A 24,295-nucleotide genomic window follows, 5' to 3' on the forward strand; every position below is an offset into this window, starting at 1 on the left:
ACATGGAACAAGCAAGCAGAATGTTTGTTTGTAGTGCTGTGTCGCCGCAGGATCCTGTTTTCAGACGGAAGCGTAGTGCAGCGTCAGCGATGCTCACTGCGATCTTTTGTTGCCAGATCATGGCTCAGAATAAGTGCATGTGGCACGAATGGTGCATCATAAGCTCGCAATAATATTTCCGGCATGGTAGACTGCTACGATCAGTTTGGAAATTCACTTTGACGAGGCGCAGAAGCACACGACTGACACGACTCGGCTCAGTTCGAAGCACGGGCGACCATCTTCACCATCGGCGGGGTCATCGGCCGTCAGGCTCGTGACGTCATTCTGGAGTGCGCGCCCATTGGTGGAGGCTCCTGTGCATCCGACTTGGAGGAGTAAACGCCCCTTTTTTCTAATTGTACCCGACTATAGGCACGAACACGGGAGGGGGAGATGGCACACTGACCCCGCCTCCGGCGTGGACGCACCAGTTTGGGCAGATTACAGATGAAAAACGATTGCCTTGCTGATTGCCCAATCTCCTCCTGACAGAGGTACTCCACTGGTGGCTATAAATCATCCCAGTTGAGAATAGTTTTGACGAGGCTGTCGGCCCATTCCTCATTATCGTGGTATCCGTGACCCGCAGTTTTCGCGGTGTAAATAGCCGATCACAGCAGTGTCGCCAGCAGTGGGACCCAACTACAAGCGAGGAGCGATTGGTTCATCTCCTCACTTCAACGCATCTCCGAAACGTGATATTGCAGTGCACATAAAGCGACGAAGTCTCGGCCCGCCTGCTTCGTGCACAGGCAGCAGATTACCTCTAAAACAGGGCGGGTGGGCTGCGTACGCGCTTAGCCGTGCTAGAAAAAAATATGCATGTCTATTTACGCACGTCAACCTGCCCCCCCCCCTCTTCCTCTCTCACGTGCTTCGTTGCGTTACCGCGAGCTCGCTCTGCATCCTTATGCCCCTTTGCCTAAGCCCTGCTGCTACGATGGGACTGGTTTTGTAGGGGGTATGCAGGGAAGTCGAGGAATCCTGGTTCAAGCACTTCGAACTCCAGCCACTGCGGTGTGTGAATGGTCCAGTTGACTGACACTAATGTGTGGCTGTATCCACTTACAGAATAAAGTATCATTATATTGGTAGTAAGATTAAATTCAGGGTTTTTTACTTGCCAGAACTGCGGTATGATTATGAGGCACGCATAGTGAGAGACAAAGAATAATTTTGACCACCTGGGGTGGGCTCTTTATCTTTAACATGAACCCAATGCACGGCACATGAGCATTTTTGCATTTCGCCTTGATCGAAATGCAGCCACCATGGTCGGGAATCGAATCCGGGACCTTGTCATATCCACTAAGCCACCATGGTGGGTTATTCTGTTAGTGTTCAAATGTCAAATGCACTTGCTCCTTTAATCCTTGTGTTGCGTTTGTTGGACTGCTTCTCAATAACTTTGTTATTCCATGTATTGATGCACTTGCACTGTTGAAGAGCAGGATCTGCAGACATATAGCATGTGTCAGCGTCCACAAAATTAAGATAATAGGATATTCAGGAAGAAGCAAAAAATTGACCGCTAGAAGAAGCGGATGAAAATTAGTCTAAAAAATTCCCCCCAAATTTTTTTAAAAGTGTAACAGTGTGCCGAACCCTAGGTATAAGCGACCTTGCTATCGACTGAGGATAATTAAGACTTCACTGGAACTGTTTCAATTCAGCAAAGCGGCAACTTGCCGCCAGGTATTGTGCGAGAATGACTGCTTGCACCCGCGCCGGACCTTGATACTTGTCCTCGCGGGTAAAGTTACCCAAGTGCGGGAATCGCCGACGTTCTTCCTGCGTCCCCACTATGCGGCGAGCACGTACCTCGCGGACACACGGCGATCAGTTTTCACCGGTGGTGGGAGAGGGTTGCAACCAGACGCATCGGTGGTCTTGGCTGGAGGTGTGTGGGACGACGACGAAGAAATGCGGAGGAGGAGAGGCGAAAAGTGAAGGGAAAACGACGCTGAAAGGAAAGGACGAAAGCCGACACGGCGTGCGCCTTTGCGGAGGCATTTGAGAGCTCGTGCGTCACCGACGGCGCTCAGTTTTGAAGTGACGCGCATGTACGCGGTGTGTGCGCGTAAATAGTACGAGAAAACTGTTGAAGGACCGTGGTACTACGCTCGAGTTGCTAGGCCGTTCTGTTATCCCTTGGGCGACACCCGACGCTGATAGCCCGCTTCGGCGCCCAGGTACGGTACGTTCATCCGCGCGCCTCGCGAATGCCCTCTGCAGATCGGGATGGGCGGCTGAATGTTCTGTTTGCGAACTACCTTGGGATATATGAGCAGCCGTGACAAGCTCGTTCTCTGGTGTTTAGCTTGCAGGGTGTCTACCAATCGGGAATTCTAAAGGAATTTCAATAGTCTGCAAATACTCGGGGAGAACTCGGGGAATTTGTGCTTCTATCAGGGAAAATTAGTTGTAATTTTATTGAAAGGGAACGAAAGTCGTGTTAATGCTGGCTCCAGAGGAATCGCAATGAATTGTCATTGACGCGTGTCATCGGCACGAGGTATCTCCAGAGTAGTTAACGACCGATTTTCCAGACGCCCGATTTTTCGGACATGCCCGATAATTCGCACGGCTTCGCGGCACCACCACGTACTCCATATAGTCAATGCATATTGCCCTGACTGCAGATCTGAAATGGCATTAATCAAAGCCACCACCATTTTGATTATCTCGCCGCCTCGAACCGGCACTCCACGCAGATCCGCTGGCAGCCGTAGCCACCACCGCGGCAACGTTAGGCCTAGCTGCTTCTACGTTCGCTATTAAGCTTCTTGCAGTGCGGTGCCGTGTTTTTCATTGAAAGAATTCGTCGCTGTCGGCAATGGCACCGACTCCGCCTTTGTAATCCTGGCGATTGGCTTCGAAGCTCGCAAAGCACTGCGCGTTGCGTAATGCCAGTCTCCGAAAGTTAGCTTCGCCTCATTACAGAAATGTTACGCGGTGAAGCTTTAACAAGCGTGGGAAGGGGCAATTGTCACGGGGCACAGTAGGTATTCCATAATTATACACGCGTGCACCCGCCGTCTCCTGTCACAGTACGAGGACTAATATGCCTAATAAGTGTAATGGCAGGCCTTCAGAGCTTTTTTGGATGTGCCGGTGACGATTTGAGCCTTTAAGGGCGAAAAGACATGCATTCATTTTTTCGGACAGCCCAATTTGATTATTTGGACATTTTCGTGGCCCCTAGGGAGTCCAAAAAATTGGACGTTGTCTGTACAACTGACCAAGAGGATGCTTCAAATGGTCCGTGGGGCGAACGCATGGTGGAACGAGGACAAAAATAGAAATGACCGTCACATTGATTAATGATTGGGAAAGGAACTGTGCTGCCCCTTCTTTGAAGGAGCTTCAGCTCAAAAAGCAAAGTGTTGGCTGATGCCGTGATTCAGATGATCCTCATCCAAACCAAAATAAACTCTTGAAAGCAGTGAAATGCAAAATGGAGGCATGCGCGCGGACTGAGAGTATGTGAAGACAGTTAAGGTTGACTTTCCAGCTGCTGAGAAAATCTCACTTGTGACAAAGTTTGGGCCTAATACCAATGATCTTGTTATCACTTGATCGGAATAGCTTATTTTCAAAACTATTTGCTTCTGTATGCATATCTCTTTATTCATATTTGAATATGTTCTACTTGATTTGCAATGGGCTTTATCATTTTTCTTTTTCCAAGATATCTTATTTGCTGTGCATTTTACTATTCCATCCCTTCAGTTTTCTATTCTGAATAAAATAAACACTACTACTTACTATTTAAACTGCATTAAGTTCTTTTTTATTTTTGAGATGAGAATGGTTGCTTGAGAGCGACAGCATCAGGCGATGCGGTGACAGCCTGTCTTGACATAAAATAAATTTCTATGCCACTCAAGGAAAATCTGGAAGACTGGGGGAATTTAAATATGTCAACTTGGTAGACACCCTGGTTTCCATTGGTGACGTATTGGATGCATAAGTTTCATCAACTAGTGTTTTGCTCTGCGATATGTAGTTGCGCTTTTTTAATGTCGCTGCTGTTTTGTTTGGAACCACATTTCACCCTCGCTTTGGCGACCATGTTAATTGACCTTGGTACAGATGACAAATCATAGACGCCAGTAGAAATGGAGCGACCGAACGTGAAGTTGCGCATTGTCAGGATTGGGGGCTCAATCCCGGCATTGCTAGGCACACACGTTCAAATGTCCAGAGCCGACGTCAGAGGGGCCCCGTAGCACTCGGAGCCGTTCCGGGTAGCACGTTGGGGAGTTCGGGAACAATAATTGGCCCGCTGAATGCATTCCGTCACACACTCGATTTAGTCACGCTGTGGCTAGAAGTTGGCAGCGAAGCTCCCGGTATGTTGCCCTCATAGTCGTAAGCGGGTGGCAATCTTGCACTGCAGCTGGCCATTCTTAACAGCGCCTCCATGGCCTGAAAAATCTCAACTGTCTAGCGCTGACAACCGCTGGGCAGGAAGAGAATGGCTGGTGGTCAGGGGGTGATTGATGCCTTGGCTTGCAGCGACCACTTGTGTATTGATGTCACCGCACCAAAACATCCAACAAGGACAGGCAACTGCAAAATGAACCCCACAACCCGGCTCTGCGCCGAGGTGACGTACATTGGCTCTCACTTTAGCTGTGTCATGTAATTTAGCTAAGCTCTCATCATTCTTTTGCTCGGCTGCCAGTGACTCTCTATCCACACGTAAGAGCTGATCAAAGTTCTTTGAGGCCGGTGATAATAACGACCCTGTCTCGCTTGTGAGTGCGTCGGCTTGCTCTTCCTGCAGGCTAGAACTTTGACACTCTAGTGCTACGCTCTCATTGAGCTGGTCAGCTGGCAGGCTCTCCTCAACTGTTCTTTTGTCCCTCGGGCCTAGCTCGGATTCGGGTATTGAAGTTATCCCCTTTTCTGCTTCTGCTGGAGGAGCTTGTGCATTTTCAGCCGAAAGCGCCGCGATCTTACGAGCTTGGCCTCGGGTCAATGCTTGTACTATGCCCTCTCCCAGTTTGAGCCCTTTGTGACGCAGTAACTGATTCGAACGATTCGAAAAGATGTAAGAATACTGCAGTGACAAAAATTTGGAAACTGCAGCCTCAGTCTCTAGCTCCCTGAATGGTCCATTGATTTTGACTTTGGCCATGGGCAGACACACGCTGTGTTCTTCTACAATCTATTTTATCCATGCTACTTCTCTGGTGAAGTCATCTACCGTCACGTAAGATGGATGGACAATGTCCATCGTGGCGGCACTGTCTCTTAGCACTCGGCATGGTTTTCCATTAACTTGCAGGTCGTGAAGATATGGACCTAAAAGTTCCATATTCTCATCTTTTTCCTTCACGTAGCAGAAAACTACGCTAGGCTTCCCACAGTTTACCGCTATATGTCCCAGTTTGTGGCAATTGTTACAGCGAATTGGTCTAAAAGATTCGAATTTTCTTTTCTGTTCTTTTTGTGCGGTTTCTCCGTTAAGTTTCTCCTCGCTCTTTTCTGCGGGCTTTTCCACCATGTCTACAGGCTCCGATCGTCTAGTCTGCGCACCCCTTTTGAACGGAAATGGTTTCCGCGGTCCATTTCGACCGTCCAAGTTTCCGTCCTCGGCGTTGAACTTTCTACGGGTTGCGTACTCTTCGGCTAATTCAGCCGCCCTTTCCACAGTGTTTACATTCCCTCTGTCTTGCCCCCACAGTTTCACAGCTTGGGGGATGGTTTTGCAAAACTGCTCTAGACGCATGCATTCAATGATCATGTCTCTGCTGTCGTACGCTTCCGCGCTTTTAAGCCACTCGACTAGGTTGGCCTTTAAGCTATATGCAAACTCCGGATAGCCCTCGCTATCTTTCTTGCCTGTGCTCCTAAACCTTTGCCGAAAAGCTTCGGCTGAAAGGCGGTATTTTTTCAAGAGACTAGCCTTAACTTTTGCATAATCATATGCATCCTGTGCACTCAATCTGGCGATTACTTCCGCCGCCTCACACGGCAACATAGACAGAAACCGCTGTGGCCATGTACTTGGGCCGAAGTTCATCTTCTCGCAAGTCCTTTCAAAATTGCTTAGGAACAAGCCTATGTCGGTCCCGACCTCAAATGGCTTTAATAGCCTGTCCATGCGGTACGATTCTGCCTCACTTGATCGTCCCAGAGCGCCTTCACTTCCTTGAGACAACTCCAAACGTTTGCTTTCAAGTTCAAGTTGCATTTTTCTTAACTCGCGATCTTTATCGCGTTCCTCCCTTTCTTTTCTCTCTCGTTCTTCTCTCTTTTTCAGAAGTTCAAACCCCATTTCAATTTCTTCCTCACTGGCCTGTTCGGAAATTATATGCAATAATTCCGATTTTAGCATTTCCTTGCGTACATCTAGGCCCAGTTCCTCACCAACAATCAACAACTCATCTCTCAGCAGTGTCCTAAACTCCATGATTGCTGCTTTACTGCCTTGATCCTGGTCTCTAAATCTAGCTAGGAAAACACAACCTAGCTAACACTCAACAATCTAGCTTCCCTACTGTTCTAAACAGAACAACCACAAAATGAAGCTAGAGAGTCAAAGCAAGAACCAAGCACTCACTGCAGATCAGCACCACGTCGCAAAGTCCATCTTACCGCTGTCAGCCAGTTGTCAGGATTGGGGGCTCAATCCCGTTGCTCGTGATCCGTCGTCAAGATTGGAGTCCGGCATGAATTTGAAGGTAGCTGGCCCATGCCGTCGTCCAACTTATCCACGCTGAGGACGTTGATGAAGGGAAGGACTGCTTCTCATCGAGAACGAGGAATATAGGTTTATTTACAATATTTATATCAGTCTAACATGACTGTTTGAGAAAGTACAACAGTCTAACATGACTGCTTGAGAGAGAGTGTCAGTCCAACATGACTGCTTAAGAGAAGTGTGTCGAGCATCCGCACAACAGCAGTTTTTAAACACTCGGTCCTCCGGCCATACAAGGCGGCGAACGTTCGTTTCGTCGGCGCAAACTAGCCGCCTCCCGCAGGACGGCTTACGCACACAAAGGCACACACGTTCAAATGTCCGGAGCCGACGTCAGAGGGGCCCCGTAGCACTCGGAGCCGTTCCGGGTAGCGCGTTGGGGCGTTTGGGAAAAATAGTTGGCCCGCCGAACGCATTTCGTCACACAGTCGATTTAGTCACGCTGTGGCTAGAAGTTGGTGGCGAAGCTCCCGGTATGTTGCCCTCACAGTCGTAAGCGGGGGGCAATCTTGCACTGCAGCTGGCCATTCTTAACAGCATGCTATGGTTTCAGTGGTTTCACTTAGCTGCTAGCTAACTGTTCATTCATGTTGACGTATTGCAAAGCCAGAAGCCTGCACTGACCCTGTGCAGGCTTCATCTGGTTCCACATTGGTTGCGTATCCATACGTTCCAGGTATCGATACGAAAGTGCCAAATGACTCATTCACCGAAAAAGCCGGCGTATGTACCAGCGAAACGGCACCTAAATCCCCATTAGCTTTGATGCCTCATATGGGTGGATCCACACGACGGACGAAATCCATCATTCTCGCGACGGACGGTGCATCACGTGACTATGCAGCACGGATTTGTGCCGTCCTCGCGTTGTCCGCGACCCCCATGGACGGAAAATGCCTAGCTATTTTTCGCATCCGGATTTTGGGGGTTGAATGCTGCGGATTTAGCCTAGCATGCTCTACAGTCTGGCAACAAGCGAAGCTTTGGGATCTTCCTGAAACAGCTTCATCGCTGCTGACGCCATTCGTGTCAGTGCGCGCGCGTGCGACTCGCACCAGAGCGACTGAAATGAACCTGAGCGACGAGGCAGCTTTGTTCTTCTTACATCTCGTGGAGCAGTTCCCCGCGTTGTGGGACATGACTCTCACTGATTACACGGACACGAGAGCGTAACAAGACCTCTTTTGATGAAACAAGTACTTGTCATCGTCCAATTCGGACAAAACAACAGCCATTGCGACCAACCGTCGTTTCCTTTCTATCTTTATTTTCATTCAGAGTGAAAACACGTATGACAGTCTTTGTTACACCGATGGAGCCATCTAGAGCGAGTAGAAACAAGCAATCATTTTAACTTACGGCCATTGAGGTCCGCCCGGGCCGCCGCAACATCTTCGAGGCCATATTCAGCCAATACAGCCACTCTAAGCCTACACGCCGAGAATCTGAGTATCGCTTTCGGAAACGGTGCCCACTCATCCCGAATACATTGCTCTCGAAGCTTCTGGACACAAATTTAAACCAAATACAAGCCTCATTTTGGAAGTTTCGGGCCACACAGTGGACGACGACGACTTGACAGGTTCGAGGTGGATGGCCGTCGCTTCGGGCGGTGCCGCCATCTTTATTGTTCCAGCGCGGTCGTCTGCTCAGTCCGTCCGTTGTCTGGATGCGCTTCAATCTCACATGCGGATTCAATCTCACATGCGCGAGTGAGGAACATGGGCTGGAAGCGTGCCCTCACCTGTCGCGCATAAGGCACGGTGGTCAGGTGAGGGAGGGGAGGTGTTCTTCTCAGGTGGCTTCCATATTTAGCAGTCAACGCTATGGAGGCTAGAGAGACTTCTTGCAGTGACTTTGCTTGCACTTGGATATAGTTTTTTGTTTTTTGATTGCACTTGTGTGCAACTGTTGCTCATATAGGCTCAATATTGAATGAAAGGAGTTTTCATCCTTAGAAACAAACACAGTGTGGTATACGACTGCTAATGCCTTGTTTTAGATCACTTTTATTCATGTTGTTCTTTTCGTTTTCTTTATTTGCAACCCGTTTCATGGAGCCTCACGTGCATGCTCGCACGAGCAAACGCTGTTGGCGCGCAGTGAAGCATGATAACTTTTCTTGACCGAACTTCTTGTGTAGCTTCGACAGCGTTGACTGCTATATATGGAACAGAGTATGCGGTGCCTTGATGTCCTCCTCACCCGCTATTCCGTACAGAGTGGGTACATCCGTGGTGTCTACTACGGCATCGGGCACGCGAATGGTGGACACGTTAGTAGGCGCCTTTGGCGGATGCCGTAGAGAAGTGTTGCCGTCGCTTGTGTGTTTTGAAAGCTATGTGCGATGTGGCCAAAGTGCATGCCCGCTCGGGACTCATCTTCATAGTGCAATGTTTACAGAGTGTGCATAGTGTTGGTAGCTTCGTATGTGCTGTGCTTTCAACGTTTCGTTCACATTGAAGCGAGAGATGCATGAAGATCAATTCGTCTGCTGCTGCCGCGGTTCCTCACTCCAGCATTTCGATAGCGAGTTTTCGCGCTCATTGAGCGAGATGTATTCATGTTTACCTGTGCGCGTGTGACACCGTGCTTGTTAATTTAGTTAAAACACGGTGTAGGTCTTGGGAGGAGTAGAAGTTGCGCATGCTCCGGCTGTTTTCAAGCGGTAATGTATCTTCGAGGTGTTATCTATGCTCATGTCTTGGGAGGAGTTGAAGATACGCATGCGTCGGAGGTTATGTGTGGCAATGTAAATTTCAATAAAGTACAGTTGAAAGTCCAGCATCCGTCCGTGTCTAACGCCTTTTCCTTGTGTGGGTGTCCTTTGTGTTTCTCTGGTACCCCCTTTTTTCAAATTCATTGTCAATGGTTTCTCCACATTTTAATGTGTTTGCATTACAGCACTCATTTATTTAAAAACACGTCTGTTGGCTTGTGTACGGCAAAAGAGAGGAGAGAAATGGACAGGAGGCAGCTTACGTCACAAGAAATGAAGTGCGCCGTAGGGAGAGGAGCATAGATGCAGTGCGGCTAGAGGGGTGAGGAGGGAGTGCGCGTCATAAGTCATTCGCTGCCGCTGCTGCTGATTTATTGGCATCCTCTTTAAAACGGGGCGGTGGCAAATAGGGACCTAGCCTGCTTGAGTTAGTCAGGTATGCAATCTATGCTTTTCGTTCTTCTAGCATTTTCGTATACATCTTAAGCTTTTTTTCTCTTCCTCAAAACTTCTCTATCTACCTTGTACCACTACCTATGCCTGTAACGGATCCAATCGTATCAATCTCTTTCCTGCTCCAGACCCAAGGCAGTGCCTTGCCACCTGGTGCTGAGCCAATGAAACCAAGGTGGCACAGTACTTTGGAATGTGGCCCGTACAAAAATGTTTTACAATATCCACACGATGCGTAGCAGACCCAGATGCCATATGCTCGATGGCTGGCTATATGTATTGAACAAGTTAGTTCACTTGATTTCCTAAAGTAAGCCGAATAAGCAACGGCAAAGTCTCTGAAGAAGTCATTATGTTGGTTGTCACTGTCAGCTGTTCCACATTTGCTGTTTCTTGTATGCTGTATCTAAATACAATTCCTTGCTGATAAAATGCGTATATATCCCACAGAATGTGTGTGCTGAGGACACATTAAAAAAGATTCATCCTATTCGATCTCTCCCCCCCTCCCCTGCCTTTGTTGCATCTGTGAGATTTTACAAATTTTGTAGTTGCCAAGTTGGCAGGTATGCATTACCAATCTATTACAACTTGCCCAACTTTCTGTTACCACCTTATTACTCATGTTCATGTAGTGACTGCGTGTTATCACCCTCAATTTTCTGAAGAGGGCACTTATGATTATTTTGCAACCACCCTTTCACATGAAGTCTGGCGAGAAGGACTGACATACTCTTTTCCCAAATCTTCTGATGCATGCAGCTTCTCCAGTTCTCAAATCATGTAAAATATTTTTAGGAAATTTCTCCCCGAGCAGTAAATCAACCAGTGCCGAGCGCCTCTCAACAGCCCACTTTTTTACATTGATTTTGGCTTGTCAAAACCCTTGTGATGGCATTCAGTTCGAAAATCTCTCAAGTTTCCTGAGAGGCAATGATGCACATTCCAGTCTGCTGACACAGTTCTTCTCTTGCACAGCTTCAGAGCTTTTGGAGCATAGTAATGACTGAAAATTAGTTTTTGTTCTCCTTTCAGACAGGACAGAATACATGTATAGTTGCGTGCAAGATGACCTGCAACGCCCTTGTTCGTGGTCGAAGGGGCTCCAGGGCTGCGCGGTGGCTCTGACATGCGAAATAGCTGCTTAATAAATACCACTAATTGAAGCTGTGTTTAGGTTTGGAACTTACCCTGTGTCTGTGCAGCCGTACAGTCTTGGAGTCCCTTCGACCACGGGCACCGGTGTTGCAGGTCATATTGCACGTGACTGTACTTGTGTCCTATGCAGATTACCCATTCGACAAGATACAGAGGTGAAATGGGTACCAGTCAACAGATGTTCTTGCTATCGTTAGATAGCTGATATCAATGCTTGCCTAATTGCCAAGGCCATTCTCTGTTACAACCTATTCTTCATTTCTTATTATGCCTGTCATGCAGAGTGGCTGACTCGGTGATAACGATGGGCATCCCAGCCAATGATGAAGGCCAGTTACAATTGACAGTTACAAAATAGGCTGCCATGTGTATGAATTCGTCATTCGGAAGTACGCATGTCAACAGCTCTTGGCATGTTTAAAAGGGACCCGGAAACACTTCTTGAACATAAGAAAACATTGTTAGTCTGTAAAAAAAGGCTCCCGTGAGCCAAATGTTATTGTACTGCATGCAGCTGGGAATTGACAATCTCGTGTCAAAAATGCTGAAAAACGCTTGCTCTTGCCTTCGTAATGTCGTCTTTTCAAGCAGTGAAGCCCACCAACAGCTGTTGGCTGATTTTGTGATTGTGAAAACATTGTCAATAATATTATTATTGTGCATAATTGCGCATAATATTATAGTTGCGTATAGCTGCGTGGCCTCCAAGATAGCAGCCTGATAGCAGTGTGCTGCCTAGGGTGGATGCTGTGGCTGTCTTGGGGTGCCACAAGCCCTCAGGCCTGTGAGAGTTTCAACTTTTGGGCGGAGCCTTGCCCTCTTGCCCCTCCACTGTGTAGCTTCCAGCGCACTAGTGGAAATGATAGAGAAAGCCACTCATCAGTGTGATAACTACCTCTAATGCTGGTTATACTTGAAGGATGTGAAACATTTCTTGCGTTGATAGATTCATGAGGTAATGTCCTTTAATAGTGAGGCCATTCTGTGATTAGTTCGACAAGTGCTTGAGGGCCCCTTTAGAGCTCCCTAGGTATTACCATACGAAACAAAAATCACCAAGTTGGTTTAACTCTATCTCTAGGCCTATGCGTAAGTTTCTAGAGTTCGTATAACTGGCACTCCTGGCAGTGCACAGGAAGGCGCAGAAGAGCAGCGCTGATTAGCACCGGTGGCTGCAGGTGCTTGTAATTTTGAGGTGGCTGCCTTGCACTTCATGGCTTCTGCGTTGCGATGCATTTTCTAGGAAGCAATGATGCTGGACGTGAGCTAGGTCAAACATACATTGTCGTTGTGCATTACGCTGCTTTTAAACGTAGTTTATTTTTTGAGCGGAACAAATGGTACAAGAGTTTTATGACAAACTTCTTTGGACTCTGCCTCAGAGGAAAATTTGGTGCAATGTGATGCATTTCGAGCTTAATCACCTATTCATAGCTGGATAAGATGCGCTGTCTTGCTTGCACTTATGAAGAGGAGAGTACAGGCAAATCACTGGGCATAGCATGTGCACGTGTAGTCAGCTCATGCCCATGCTTTATGCTGGCAGCATCCTTGAAATGAAGACAAAAGTAATTTTAACCCAACCATTTTGATGCTGTGATTGCTTTGCAGGTGCAGCCATTCGGGTGCTACACAGAACTGCATTGATTTCACATTTTTGACAAGTACGTTAGAAGTCTTCAGAGGTGCGAGCGACGCACAGTTTGGCTGCAAAATGATAAAGCCAAACGAATTCTGTCGCATTCAGCTCAATTGGCTCAGCACCGTTCTGCCATCCACTGTTGGTGTTAGCGTTGCCTGCATGTTCACTAGCATTACTGCCGAGCAGCTGTGTGCAAACACTGGTCGGAATGGAGAGGACAGTAAACATCAAGCTAAAGCAATCTAATAGTTTCATTGTGCTGGCAAACTTCAACAATTTTTTATCAGTCTTATCTCATGCATTACTGAAATCACACCTGCAGTGCTGTTGCATTGGTCAGTGACCATGAACTTTGGCGCTATCAGACATCCCAGCAGGCCTCGCCCATGGGCTGGGCTGGGTTAAGACAGCTTTGATGCGGGTCCCAGATTATGACTAGCTATTCTTGCTTTCAAGTGTTGTGTGAACAAGTTGAGTGCAGTGCTATGTGTACTGGAACTTTGTTTTCCTTTATTGTTATCGCTCGCTGGTAATAATTAATACGGCTTTTGCTGTATAGCTTCATTCTCTTCACATAGAATGTGTAGGCAAAGCTGCTAGTATGTAATGAATATGCTTTAGTCCGGTGCAGCTTGACAGCTGATATGTAACGTGTGGCTTGTGTGATATGTAAATGACTGGAATGATGTAAGTGTAGAATGAAAGAACTTATGGAAAAAAACAGAGGTTGACAGCACAGCAACACAAGTACAGAGGAGATAAGTTGCATTGTGCTTTTAAGACTGGAACCTTGATGTTATAAAAATATGAGGAATGAATAAACCATGCAGTGTGCTTTTGAACCAATTCAAAATCTTTAGTGTGAGAGACCTACTTTTGGGGGGATTCCGGATGGGAATTCGTTTTCTAGTTTTTATCTGACTAATAATTTGTAAGCAAAAAGATTTACATTGTGGTGTGTGACTCTGATTACTTTTAAAGGGGCCCTGAAACAATTTTGACGATTTTGTACAAACGTACTGGGCCGCTAGGGTAAGTCCTTTTGATCATTAAAGGTGCCCTGATCACTTTTCTGACTAATCGTAGATTGGCCTTACCATTAATGGATGGTGTTTCGTGAACCTCATGCCGTGAAAATTTTTAGAATCCTTCAACTATAGCTGGAGTTATCACACCGATACCCAGCTTTCTCTCTCTTTTTGTCTCTACTTGCACGCTGGGAGCTATATAGTGGAGAAGCCAATAGGACAAAGCCCCTGCTAAACGTTGAGTGTCGCGGTGGTGAAAGAGCTTGTTGCGGCACCCTGTGGTGGTCGTGGTAGACTGTGCTATGCAGCATGCCACTGCCATCTCGGAGGTCACATGCAGCACCTGCTCAGTGCAAGCCTGTGCTCAGTGCAAAGATGGAATGATTTTTCGGTCCTTTTGAGATTTCAGGCGTAAATATTCTTCATTTGTTTAACTCAAAATTATCAATTATGCATTACTCATTAAAAAAAAATAATTCATTCCCGAGCATTTTGTCGGTCGGTATAGATTGTCGTACCAGAACACGTTCCAAGTCTGGCTCACATGATTTGTCTGAAGTTTCTTTGTAACTGGAGTCATTTTGCTATGTCTCTGCACTGCAGACAACACACAGTTCCTCTGCAAGTCAGCAGCCCCGATCAACGTACCAGACTCCTCCAAGGTTCCAAAAGGCTACGCATTCTGCCAGCAGCAGCCGGAGTCCAAGTAAGGGTCGCGAGGGCTGGGGCAAAGAGAGTGAGCCCAGGGCTGTAACTTCTGTTGTGGCACGGCAGCCGTCAACTGATGCCAGTTTCAAGCAGTCTGAAAACAAGCACAGCAGCTGGCAGGAGCTGGACAACAGCTGGTCCAAAAGCACATACAAGCCTTCGGCTAGGAGTGCAGCTGAGTTCTGGGAGTTTGGTGCAGGAGACACTGGCAAGCAGCCCTTGGCGCCATCGCAGACCACAACAGCTGCCAGTGAGGCTAGCAGAGCAGGTGTGCAAAAATTTCATTTTGAAGAGAACCAAACCAGTGCTGGCTATGTACTTACTTTGGCTTACTGTGCAGCCTGTTCTGCAACCGTGGTATACCACTTCACTGTGTGTAGATGGGTTTTAGAGAGACACTAAAAAGAAACACTAGGTAAATCAATTTAAAAAGTACTTTCTGAAAAATATATTTTCTGTAAACTTGTGGTAGGAGGTTGATTATTAGAAGAGAAAATGAAGGTCAGAGTTTAATTTTCTTAATTGCATGTCGAAAGTCCAGCACCGGTACGTCAGTGTGACATCACAAATTTCCAAATACCTTTATGTATTTGGACTGTTTTCGCTCAGTAAAAGTTCTCGGGACTTGCTAAGTTCAATCTTTGCCTCGTATAGAATACAATGTAGTCCATTTTTACAGATAAAAAATTAACTGGGTTCGAGCAGATGCCATCCAAATCTATTACTTCACGTAAAGCTGGTGCGAGAAAATCAAGTTGGCATCACCGCGAGTCTTTCTTTATTGCATCTTTTCTCACTTGCCAAGCTTCTTGGTATATATTGCAGAAGGGTGATTTACTAGTACAGTTCAGACCATTTATAACCTAACCGCTTATAGTGCAGAACCGCATGTAATGCGGTCTTTTCTTACTTCTGTTTATCCTCCTGTAGAACTTGATGTAATGTATGCTGCTTGAAGTGCAGCCGCACAAGTTTAAATACCGGTTATAATGCAATTGGCCAGAAAATCCAGCAAACAAGCAAGCCAGCGAGCGGGCTTCTCAGCGCGGTGCACTGGCAAAGAGGAGAGTGACGTGGGCGATGTAGAGGGGGGATGCGAAATTAGTGAACATAAAAGGAACAGAAGAAAAAAGAAAAGAAATGTGGCAGTAGGCAGTGGGCTGGCTCAATGGGCATTGTGGATTTTCCTAGGCAGGAGAATTATTTACATAGGTTTATTTACATAGAAGAATTAGAGGCAAGTTTATTTATAGTAAAAGCATACTTGTACTGGGAGAAGTACAGGGCCAACTTAATGTTAACTCGTAGCATGCAGCTATATTTTTCTGGAGATAACACTACTACGTGGTGTCAGAGCAAAATAAATCATTCTGGGAGCACACTACATTCTTTCTGAGCACACGTCTACATGATGTCAGAGCAAGAGCACACCTGTCTGCATACAAGATGGCTTCTAAAGAACCCTCCGTCTTCCCTAGATTACTTGTTAGGGAAACGGTTTGTGCCGTCATCAGCCAGTTCGGTACTCCATATTGGCCCACAACGCCGCCTTTGAGGAGGAGAAAGTCCACATGGAGTATACACACTGCCTGAGCTAATACTTGATGGGAGAAGCAGTACATCAGACACATTGACCTCTCCCTACTCGTCGATGAAACAATCATCCAAGCTCGCCACAAGGTTAAACCACTCCTGGTGTTGGCATCTTTCGCTCGAGTCCTGGGAAACCTCCCATCGCCTTTTTCTCGTGACGAACTCCACCAGTTTGCCTTCACTGAATGACACACAAGCCTTGAAAGATAAGCTTCACAATGATGACGCACCTTTCCATAGGTATGCTGAAGTTATTGACAGCCTCAGGACCCCCCATGACTTCAGCATTAGATCTTCGACTAATATGCCAAATGTAACAGCATACAGCAATGCATTGAAAAACTTACGTAAGCTATATTCTTGGACAATTACTTTTGAAGGTACCTTAATTTTTCACTACGTTTCGCTTGGCTAACACTGGACGCATCAACACGTGGCAGCATTTCTGCGCTGTGAGAAGATAGCATGCTTGGCACTGTGTCAAGAATGCCGACATTTGCAGAATCTGATGCGTCTTGCACTAGTCATGTTAAATTGAAGGTATACCCTAAAGAGAACGATCTGAGAATGCGGCACACTTTTTTTTTTTTGGTAACTAGGGGAATAAAGTCGCTTATTTTCGGCAAATCCAGTATTTCGGATTCCTGATTATTCAGACATTTGATAGTCCACGGGGGACCCAATTTATCTGTCGGTGACTATTTTTGAATGCCAAAAACATTTGTGCTCTGAAGCTTTCACCGATTTGGCACCTAGGGTGTGCAAATATCAAAATATTCAAATAAAAATCAAGTGTCAATAATTCAGTGTCAAATAATGATATGTGGATGTATTTATTAGCAAGTTTACTTGCTTCAGCATGTTGGAAACTCACGCTTATGTTGCCAACAGTAAAGCAATTTTATCATTATTGAACCATTACAGTAAAAGCGTGTTCATTTGACCCTCAAATTCATGGGCTCGCCAACTTGCACCTTATTATACAGCATCAAATTCCTGCTAATTCGGGCTCTGTGCCACTTATCACTCCGCACATTTTTCATTAACCGTGACAAGCAGTGAGCACAGGCAAATGAGCGAGGCAAAAGCTGCACTAGCATCCAACTAAAAGAAAATGGTGGGGTACTCAGGGTGCCCACCAATGGGGAAAACCGGCAATTCTCAGGGATTTTGAATAGTCTGAAAATACTTGGGGAAAACTCTGGGAATTTGTGCTTCAATCAGGGAAAATTAGCTGTCATTTTATTGAGGGGGAACGAAAGTCTCTACTGCTGGCACGAGTAAAAGAGGAATCATAACGAATTGTCCTTGACGCCGTGTCGTCGGATAGAGGAGTTGCCAGTGTGCAGTCAACAACTGATATTGCGGATGCACGATTTTTGGGAAATGGCTGATAGTGCGGATGGTTTCGTGGCACCACCTCGTGCCCCATAGAGTCAATGTATAAGAATGTCGAAATTTCAGATGCAAGAACACTTCGCTGTCCGATTTTCCGGACATTTTGCCGTGACCGCAAGTCTGAAACGGCAATAATCAAAGGCAACACCGCCGTTTGCTTATCTCGCTGCTTCGAACCGGCACTGTCACACGCAGATCCGTTGGCAGCCGTAGCCACCACCGCGGCAACGTGAGGCTTAGCTGGTTTGACGTTCGCTCTTGATGTTATTGCTGTTCGGTGCCGTGCTTTTTATAGCAATGACACCGACTTCGCCTCTGTAATCCTCGCGATTGGCTTTGAAGCTTAGAAAGCATGGTGTGTTGCATAATGCCGGTTCCCGAGAAGCAGCTTCGCCTCAGCACGTCGGTGTTACGCGGTGAAGTATACGTGAAGTATTGCGGTGAAGCTTAACAAGCGAGGGAAGGGGCAATTGTCACGGGACACAGTACGCATTCCATAATCGTACACGCATGCACCCGCCATCTCCTATCACAGTACGAGCACCAATATTCCTAATAAGCGTATTGGCAGGCATTCAGAGCTTTTTTGGACGTGCCTGTGATGATTTGAGCTCCTAAGGGCAGTAAAAGACATGCACTCATTTTTTTGGACTGCCCGATTTCATTTTTCGGACGTTTCGTGGCCCCTGTGGAGTCGGAAAAATTGGACGTTGACAGTACAACTGACCAAGAGGATGCTTCAAATGGTTCGTGGGGCGAACACGTGGTGGAACAAGGACAAGAACAGTAATGACCGTTGCATTGAAATCGGGAAATGATAGGGGAAGGAACTGTGAAGGAGCTTGAGCTCAAAAAGGAAAGGGCTGGCCGATGCCATGATGCAGGTGATCCTCATCCAAACCAAAATAAACTCTTGAAAGCAGTGAAATGCAAAACAGAGGCATTGTGCACGGGCTGAGAGTATTGAAGACAGTTGAGGTTGACGTTCCAGCTGCTGAGGAAATTTTACTTGTAATAAAGTTCGGGCCTAATACCAATGATCTTACTATCACTTGATCGAAATATCTCATTTTCGAAAATATTTGCTTCTGAATGCACTCTTTTTATTCGTATTTGAATATGTTAGACTCAGTTTGCAATGACCCTTATCATTTTTCTTTTTTGAAGATATTTTATTTGCTGTACATTTTGCTATTCTTTCCCTTCGGTTTTTTTTTATTTTTAATGAAGTAAACACTACTCCTTACTATTTAAACTCGATTAAATTTATTTTTTATTTTTTAAGATGCTTACTTGAGAGTGACGGCATTGGGCAACATGGTGTCAGCTTGTCTTGACATAAAATAGTTTTTTGTCACTCAGGGAAAACCTGGAAGACTCGGGGAACTTGAAAATGTCAACTTGGTAGACACCCTGACTTTAACCAAACAGCGAGCAATGTCTGTATAAGTGCCAATGTAAACATGTGGTCATGTATTGCATAAATACTCTGCATGTATTATCGCCCCCTTAATGAGCTGTAGCCACTATTGTCAAAGCTGAGCTGTAAAAACAGTTGTTGTCATCCTATTGTCATACGTTCAGTGCAGGCCTAACAGTGGACAATGCTTGAACTCGGCTGCTATGATACGGCTAACTTCTGCTGAGCGGAATCGACATCAGCTTGAATTTGATGTGGGCAGCTGGCGAGTGCTCATGTTCGTGCATTTGAACTTCCAAAGCATGTATTGATTCATATGGAGTGGGACTAAACAGGAATCCCTTGTTAAACCTTGTTAAACCGTAGTTGGCCGGAGCTCGGAAAAAGTACGTACTAAATGGTGGTACTGCTTAACCGAAATAGCATGAGATCGGCCACTTACCTGCCAGAACGGAACTCGGAGAGAGTGTGATGAAAGGGCAAAAAGCATGCAGTACTTATTCACTCTGCGCAACAAAAGTGTTATATTCATTTGATGCCGTGGCGGCCTAGCAGCGACGACAGCGGCCTCGAACTTACTGAAGCTGTGAGCCAGCTTTTCAGCCAGCCCCCTCTCCTTGGCAAACACTCGCATGGCAGATTCCTCGTTGGCATTGCATGGTCTCCATGCAGGTGGGTGGTAGTGCTGCAGAAGTCGCGGGGCGCCTTTTTAATTGCAGGGTGCTGTTCTCGTCGCGACGATTGCATTCATGAAGCTGACGTAATGCGCAGTTTCCGCCACTGTCTGGCCTGAATCGCCCGTGCTGTTGTTTTCCGTGTCGTCCTCATCACTGTTGCTAGTTCGGCAACAACAGAGCCAACGATGGCAAAAAGTTGAACCTCGTAGCCGACATTTTTTCTCGGTCACAGCAGTGCTGCCAAGCAACTTCTTCACACACCATAGTCAACAGTAGATCCTTGTCGCATACCAGCGCCGACTTCGTGTCACGTTCGATAGCACGGACAGTGTCTAATTTTTCTTCTATGCTCAGCACCCAGTGTCTTTTTTATCCGAGCTTCGGCATGACGCGAGTCCTTGTTTGCACAACACCACTACGCTCTCTGGCACGGCGTCGAAATGATGTTGGTGTTGATGTGGCTTCACGTGCAAATGCACAGTGTGCTTGGAGGCTATTGTTCTGATCTCTGAGGCTTGTTGTTCTGCCGGGCCACCCGATGGAGACAATGCACCGCCATGTTTGCACGACAATAAGTGGAAACACTACATGTTAACTGATACATACGCAATAAGCTGGTATGATTTATGCGGATACAAAACACATTATGTTCAGTGGCTGCTGAGTCAGGGAATAGATGTACTACTTTTAAAACGAGACTACTGTTTAAGCGGGTACGGTTTGACGAGGTTTTACTGTACAAGTGTAGGTGCTGTGGCAGTCATGTTACGGGGCAATGTATTCGTTCAGAGGCACATTGCATGCTGACGGATTTTGCCGGTGTAGCTGCACAAAAGCCCGTCGTCATATTTCGACGACTTGTCATTCTAAGTAATGCCAGAGTTGTTGCTAGCCTATGTGTGTGTCCTGGCCAGGAAGTGTCCATTCACACAAAACGAAAATAACAATGACTGCACAAAACCATTTCAGCTTGCTTCATGCAATGTGCTTCTCTGCATCCCGGGGTGCCCTGATGCCGTACATTTTGTTTCTCGTGGAGCCCGCTAAGGTGGTACCACAGCGTAATGCAAAAGGCGGATTAAAAACAAAAAAAAGTTGGAAACCTTTTTGTAGTATTAGCAGAAATCTCATGCCTTATGTATGATTACAACAATATAATGTACACAAAAAAAATACCCAAGGGAGATTTTGACTGTGTGGAAATTGGAAACATGCATCTTTAGTTTTCCCTTACAAATGCAAATTTATGCATAATGAAGTTTGGATAAACTTAGACTTTTAGTATTCTCCAGTGATTGTCTCATTGTTCTGCTTGCATCTGAATTGCCACATCCATGTTCCACATGTTCAGTAGTGCCAGCATAGTTGGTTGCATTGAGCTTGGTCCCAGTGATGCTACTGTACCGTTTTCACCCAGGAAGTGACACGGCTCCGAGTGGCAAAGACATCAAGCAAAGAGTGGCATCAAGTGTCTGTTCAAAACCAGCCGAACCAGTGGCAACAGCAACAACCAACAAGACCTTTGACTGGGCTGACAAGCTAGGATCCAGTACGACTACATTGATGGCAGCGCCAGCACAGCCAAAGTCCACCAGCACAGAGGCAACGCCAAGTATGCTCACAGAACGGAGGCTCAAGAACGAAACAGGCCAGCCCCGGTTTGACCCATTTCGGCAACCCATTTCCCTGGATTTCATCCCTATGCCCTCGCCTGAACATGCAGCTGCAGTAGCGACAGCAGCCGCAGCGGCTATGCCAAGCCTGGTGCCAAGTCCCACATTGTCTTCACCTGCTCCAAAGGAACTTGGCATTTCACTGCGGTTTCATGAACCTATTGCCACCAAGGCACTGACACTTTCTTCCTTGCAACCTGTACACATGTCCAGTACACCATCGGTCCAGTCACCACTAGTGCCCTCACCTTCTGGGCCGCTGAGCAAGCCACGACGTGAGTAGGCAAAAAAAAGCTTCTCTTCAGAAAAAGTGGTATGCTGCCTATTCTGGCAACTGGCAAGAGAATACATCTGCAGAGTTTACTTACACTTCTTAACAGCTTCTCATTGCCATATGTGAACCACATGTCCTCCACGTGTTCATTGTGTTTTCGTATTCTGGTTTGATATTATGCATTATATTATGCATTTTTTGAAACGATTCTGCTACAGTTGCAAATGGAGTGGTGGCCCATGCCTAGACTAACAACTTCGCCACTTCACCCTACTATACAGTACAGTTCTGTTGATTCGACTCAGGTTAATTCAATTTTTTGATCAATTTGCTCCCGACCAAAGGTCCTGGCCGGCGCCCACACATTTCTGTGGGCCCAAACCCGTTATTTTGATCTCAAAATGAGCCTTCGCCGAGTAATTTGAACTTGATTGATTAGCTTCGCCACAGTACAGCTGTGTTATGCAGTGAAGCCAAGACTGTAACGAGGCCACTGTCGCAGGATGTAGTATGCGTTTCTTGATTATTGGGGGCGATCTTCACCACTGGAAAAGCTAGCCCCACCGTCGGCGTGACATGGCATGAGGGATCACGTGGACACAGCGGCCGCATCGGCTACTTCGGAAGTGCCGAAGCAAACTGCAAATGAAAGTTTAAAGTCCCACCTGCGCTGTGGTCCTGATTAAGTGGTGAGGCTTTACCGCCTTGGGTGTCTGCTTGACAACATTTGAAAGTACTATAATAGGTAGTGGCGGCCTTTGAAGGCATGCAGCATGGTAGGCTACTGCTCGGCGCTGCAGTGCCGGACTTACGCAACGGAGCTCGGCGTCAGCCTTATTCACACGTAGCCGCAGGGCAAGAAGCTGCGTGAAGCTTGGCTGGTGAAACTTAGAACCAGCAGACAGCCATCGGCTACAACTCGGGTATGCAGCAAGCACAGATGCGAGGAACATTTCTGCTACGGCGCTGGGACTGCGCGATGTTCGTTGAGTAGCAGAAAATGCGCACTGAGACGCTTGTCTGCGCCCGCTGCCCGGCTAATGTTATGACGATTTCGTCTAGGAACTTGTTGACGCTAGATACTGGCAAGTTCACTGGAATGAAATGGGAGCGGTAAGGCACACATTATAAAAAGGCACGGCATCTGGTCATGTTTGTGTTATGAATTAATGCACTGGATTACAAAAAAGCAGAGGGAAATCGTATGCTAAGAAGACCGATAAACATACAGTGCGGCGCAACTTGAGAAATAATATTGAAATGTCCAAGAATTTAGAAGACAAAAAAAGATTGAATTGTTGCGGCGGCACATCACAGCCGCCATAGCTAGGCGTCGAAGTCTCTATAACGGAATTAGATTTACACAACGGCGGAGACAGATCGGCGTTTTCCTCCTCCATCCGTTGTTTGTTGTAGAGAGAGATAACACACGCGAGACAGATTCACAGCGAAAGCAAAAGATTGTGCATGGACATGCATGCAGACGCGCAGTCAGTCGCTGCGAACCCGTGCGATCGCTGGATTGAGGCTCCATTCTGTTATGCCCCATTTGGTTATACAGACAGCCCATTATAAGAACATATTTCATATAGTTTACTCTCAACATTTGGCTACCTTTCACGCAAGAAGTTGGTTCGGGAGACTCCATCGCAGCGACTACGCGCAGTGGCGTTCACTGTACGTATTCGGTAAAGAGAGAGCGTCTGTAAACGATTCTGTGCTTTCAATTTGCCCAAGATTATTATATAAACAGTCAAAAACTTCCCTTGTTTTGAGAGTACCTACGTAAATGTCCAGGAGGGCTGCCGCGTGTTCTTATTGAGCGGCGTAAGCGAAACCTATGAGGAGCGCGCCGCGTGATCCCTCATACTATGCAAGGGAGGCGCGCTTCCGACAGATGGCGACTCCGTAACTCCTCGCCGCCAATACAGGCACGCGTCTCCAGTCACAGTACGACCATCTAGAAGCCCGGTAAGCATACTGGTAGCCATTAAGAGCTGTTTATGACGTCGCTGTGGCAATTCGAGCTCTCATTATGCCTGCCATGCGTGCCTCGTATATGAGCCTGTTTTGGGCTCTAGTACACCTTCGTTAACCCCTTAAGAGTTTTTGACAATCTCATTGTCACAAGCGATCAAAATTTTTTACTTATGAGATGATCTCGTCTTGGGTATTTTGCCGCTTTTGAATGGCTTTTGATGAGCTAAGGTCATAAAGGACGTTTTTCCGTTTAGTACATAGATGGCATTTGTGGTTTTGTTTTTAACATGTCTATGTGATTTTTTTTTTCACGTTAGATGGCAGTAGGAATTCCATGTGAGCTGAGTTTGCCCTCTTGTGAGATTTTTCCATGCTTTCAAACAAGCATGGCATCATCCATGTGGCGCTTTAGTGCGGCAGATTGCAATCCATCTGATGATGACAGCGAAAGTGAAATTAGTAAATGTGTTCACCTATGACGTCACATGAAAGAGCCACGCCAGTACAATACTCTAAAATAAGATTAGTCATTGTACCTAGTTTCCCAGTTGATTAAAAAAAAATAACCTCCAGCTAACCGAAGATGCCGCAAGGGCCCAAGGGCTATTGGCTGCTGTTTAGGCGGGGACTTGACCCTTAGACTGAAGGGCAAAAAGTAAAAAGCTTTTTTCGAAAGACCATCTACTGCTCAACAATCACACTTTGGGTACCAAGCACTTCTCTCTCTCTCTCTCTCTCTCTACACACGCACGCACGCGCGCGCGCGCACACACACACACACACACACACACACACACACACACACACACACACAC

At 46.6% G+C, this 24,295-nt stretch overlaps 1 protein-coding gene across 8 annotated transcripts in view; it reads left to right on the forward strand.

Annotated features, from left to right (window-relative positions):
- Positions 1–24,295, forward strand: part of LOC126536294 (uncharacterized) — a 151,192-nt gene that overhangs the window by 40,157 nt on the left and 86,740 nt on the right. For all 8 annotated transcript variants that reach the window (XM_055073925.2, XM_055073931.2, XM_055073928.2 and 5 more), the window contains 2 exons: positions 14,361–14,733; positions 20,971–21,501. In XM_055073925.2, the coding sequence (XP_054929900.2) occupies positions 14,361–14,733; positions 20,971–21,501 (904 nt within the window). The remainder of the gene's footprint in view (positions 1–14,360; positions 14,734–20,970; positions 21,502–24,295) is intronic.

Source organism: Dermacentor andersoni, chromosome 4, assembly GCF_023375885.2.
Source record: "Dermacentor andersoni chromosome 4, qqDerAnde1_hic_scaffold, whole genome shotgun sequence".
NCBI classification, from domain to species: Eukaryota; Metazoa; Arthropoda; class Arachnida; order Ixodida; family Ixodidae; genus Dermacentor; species Dermacentor andersoni.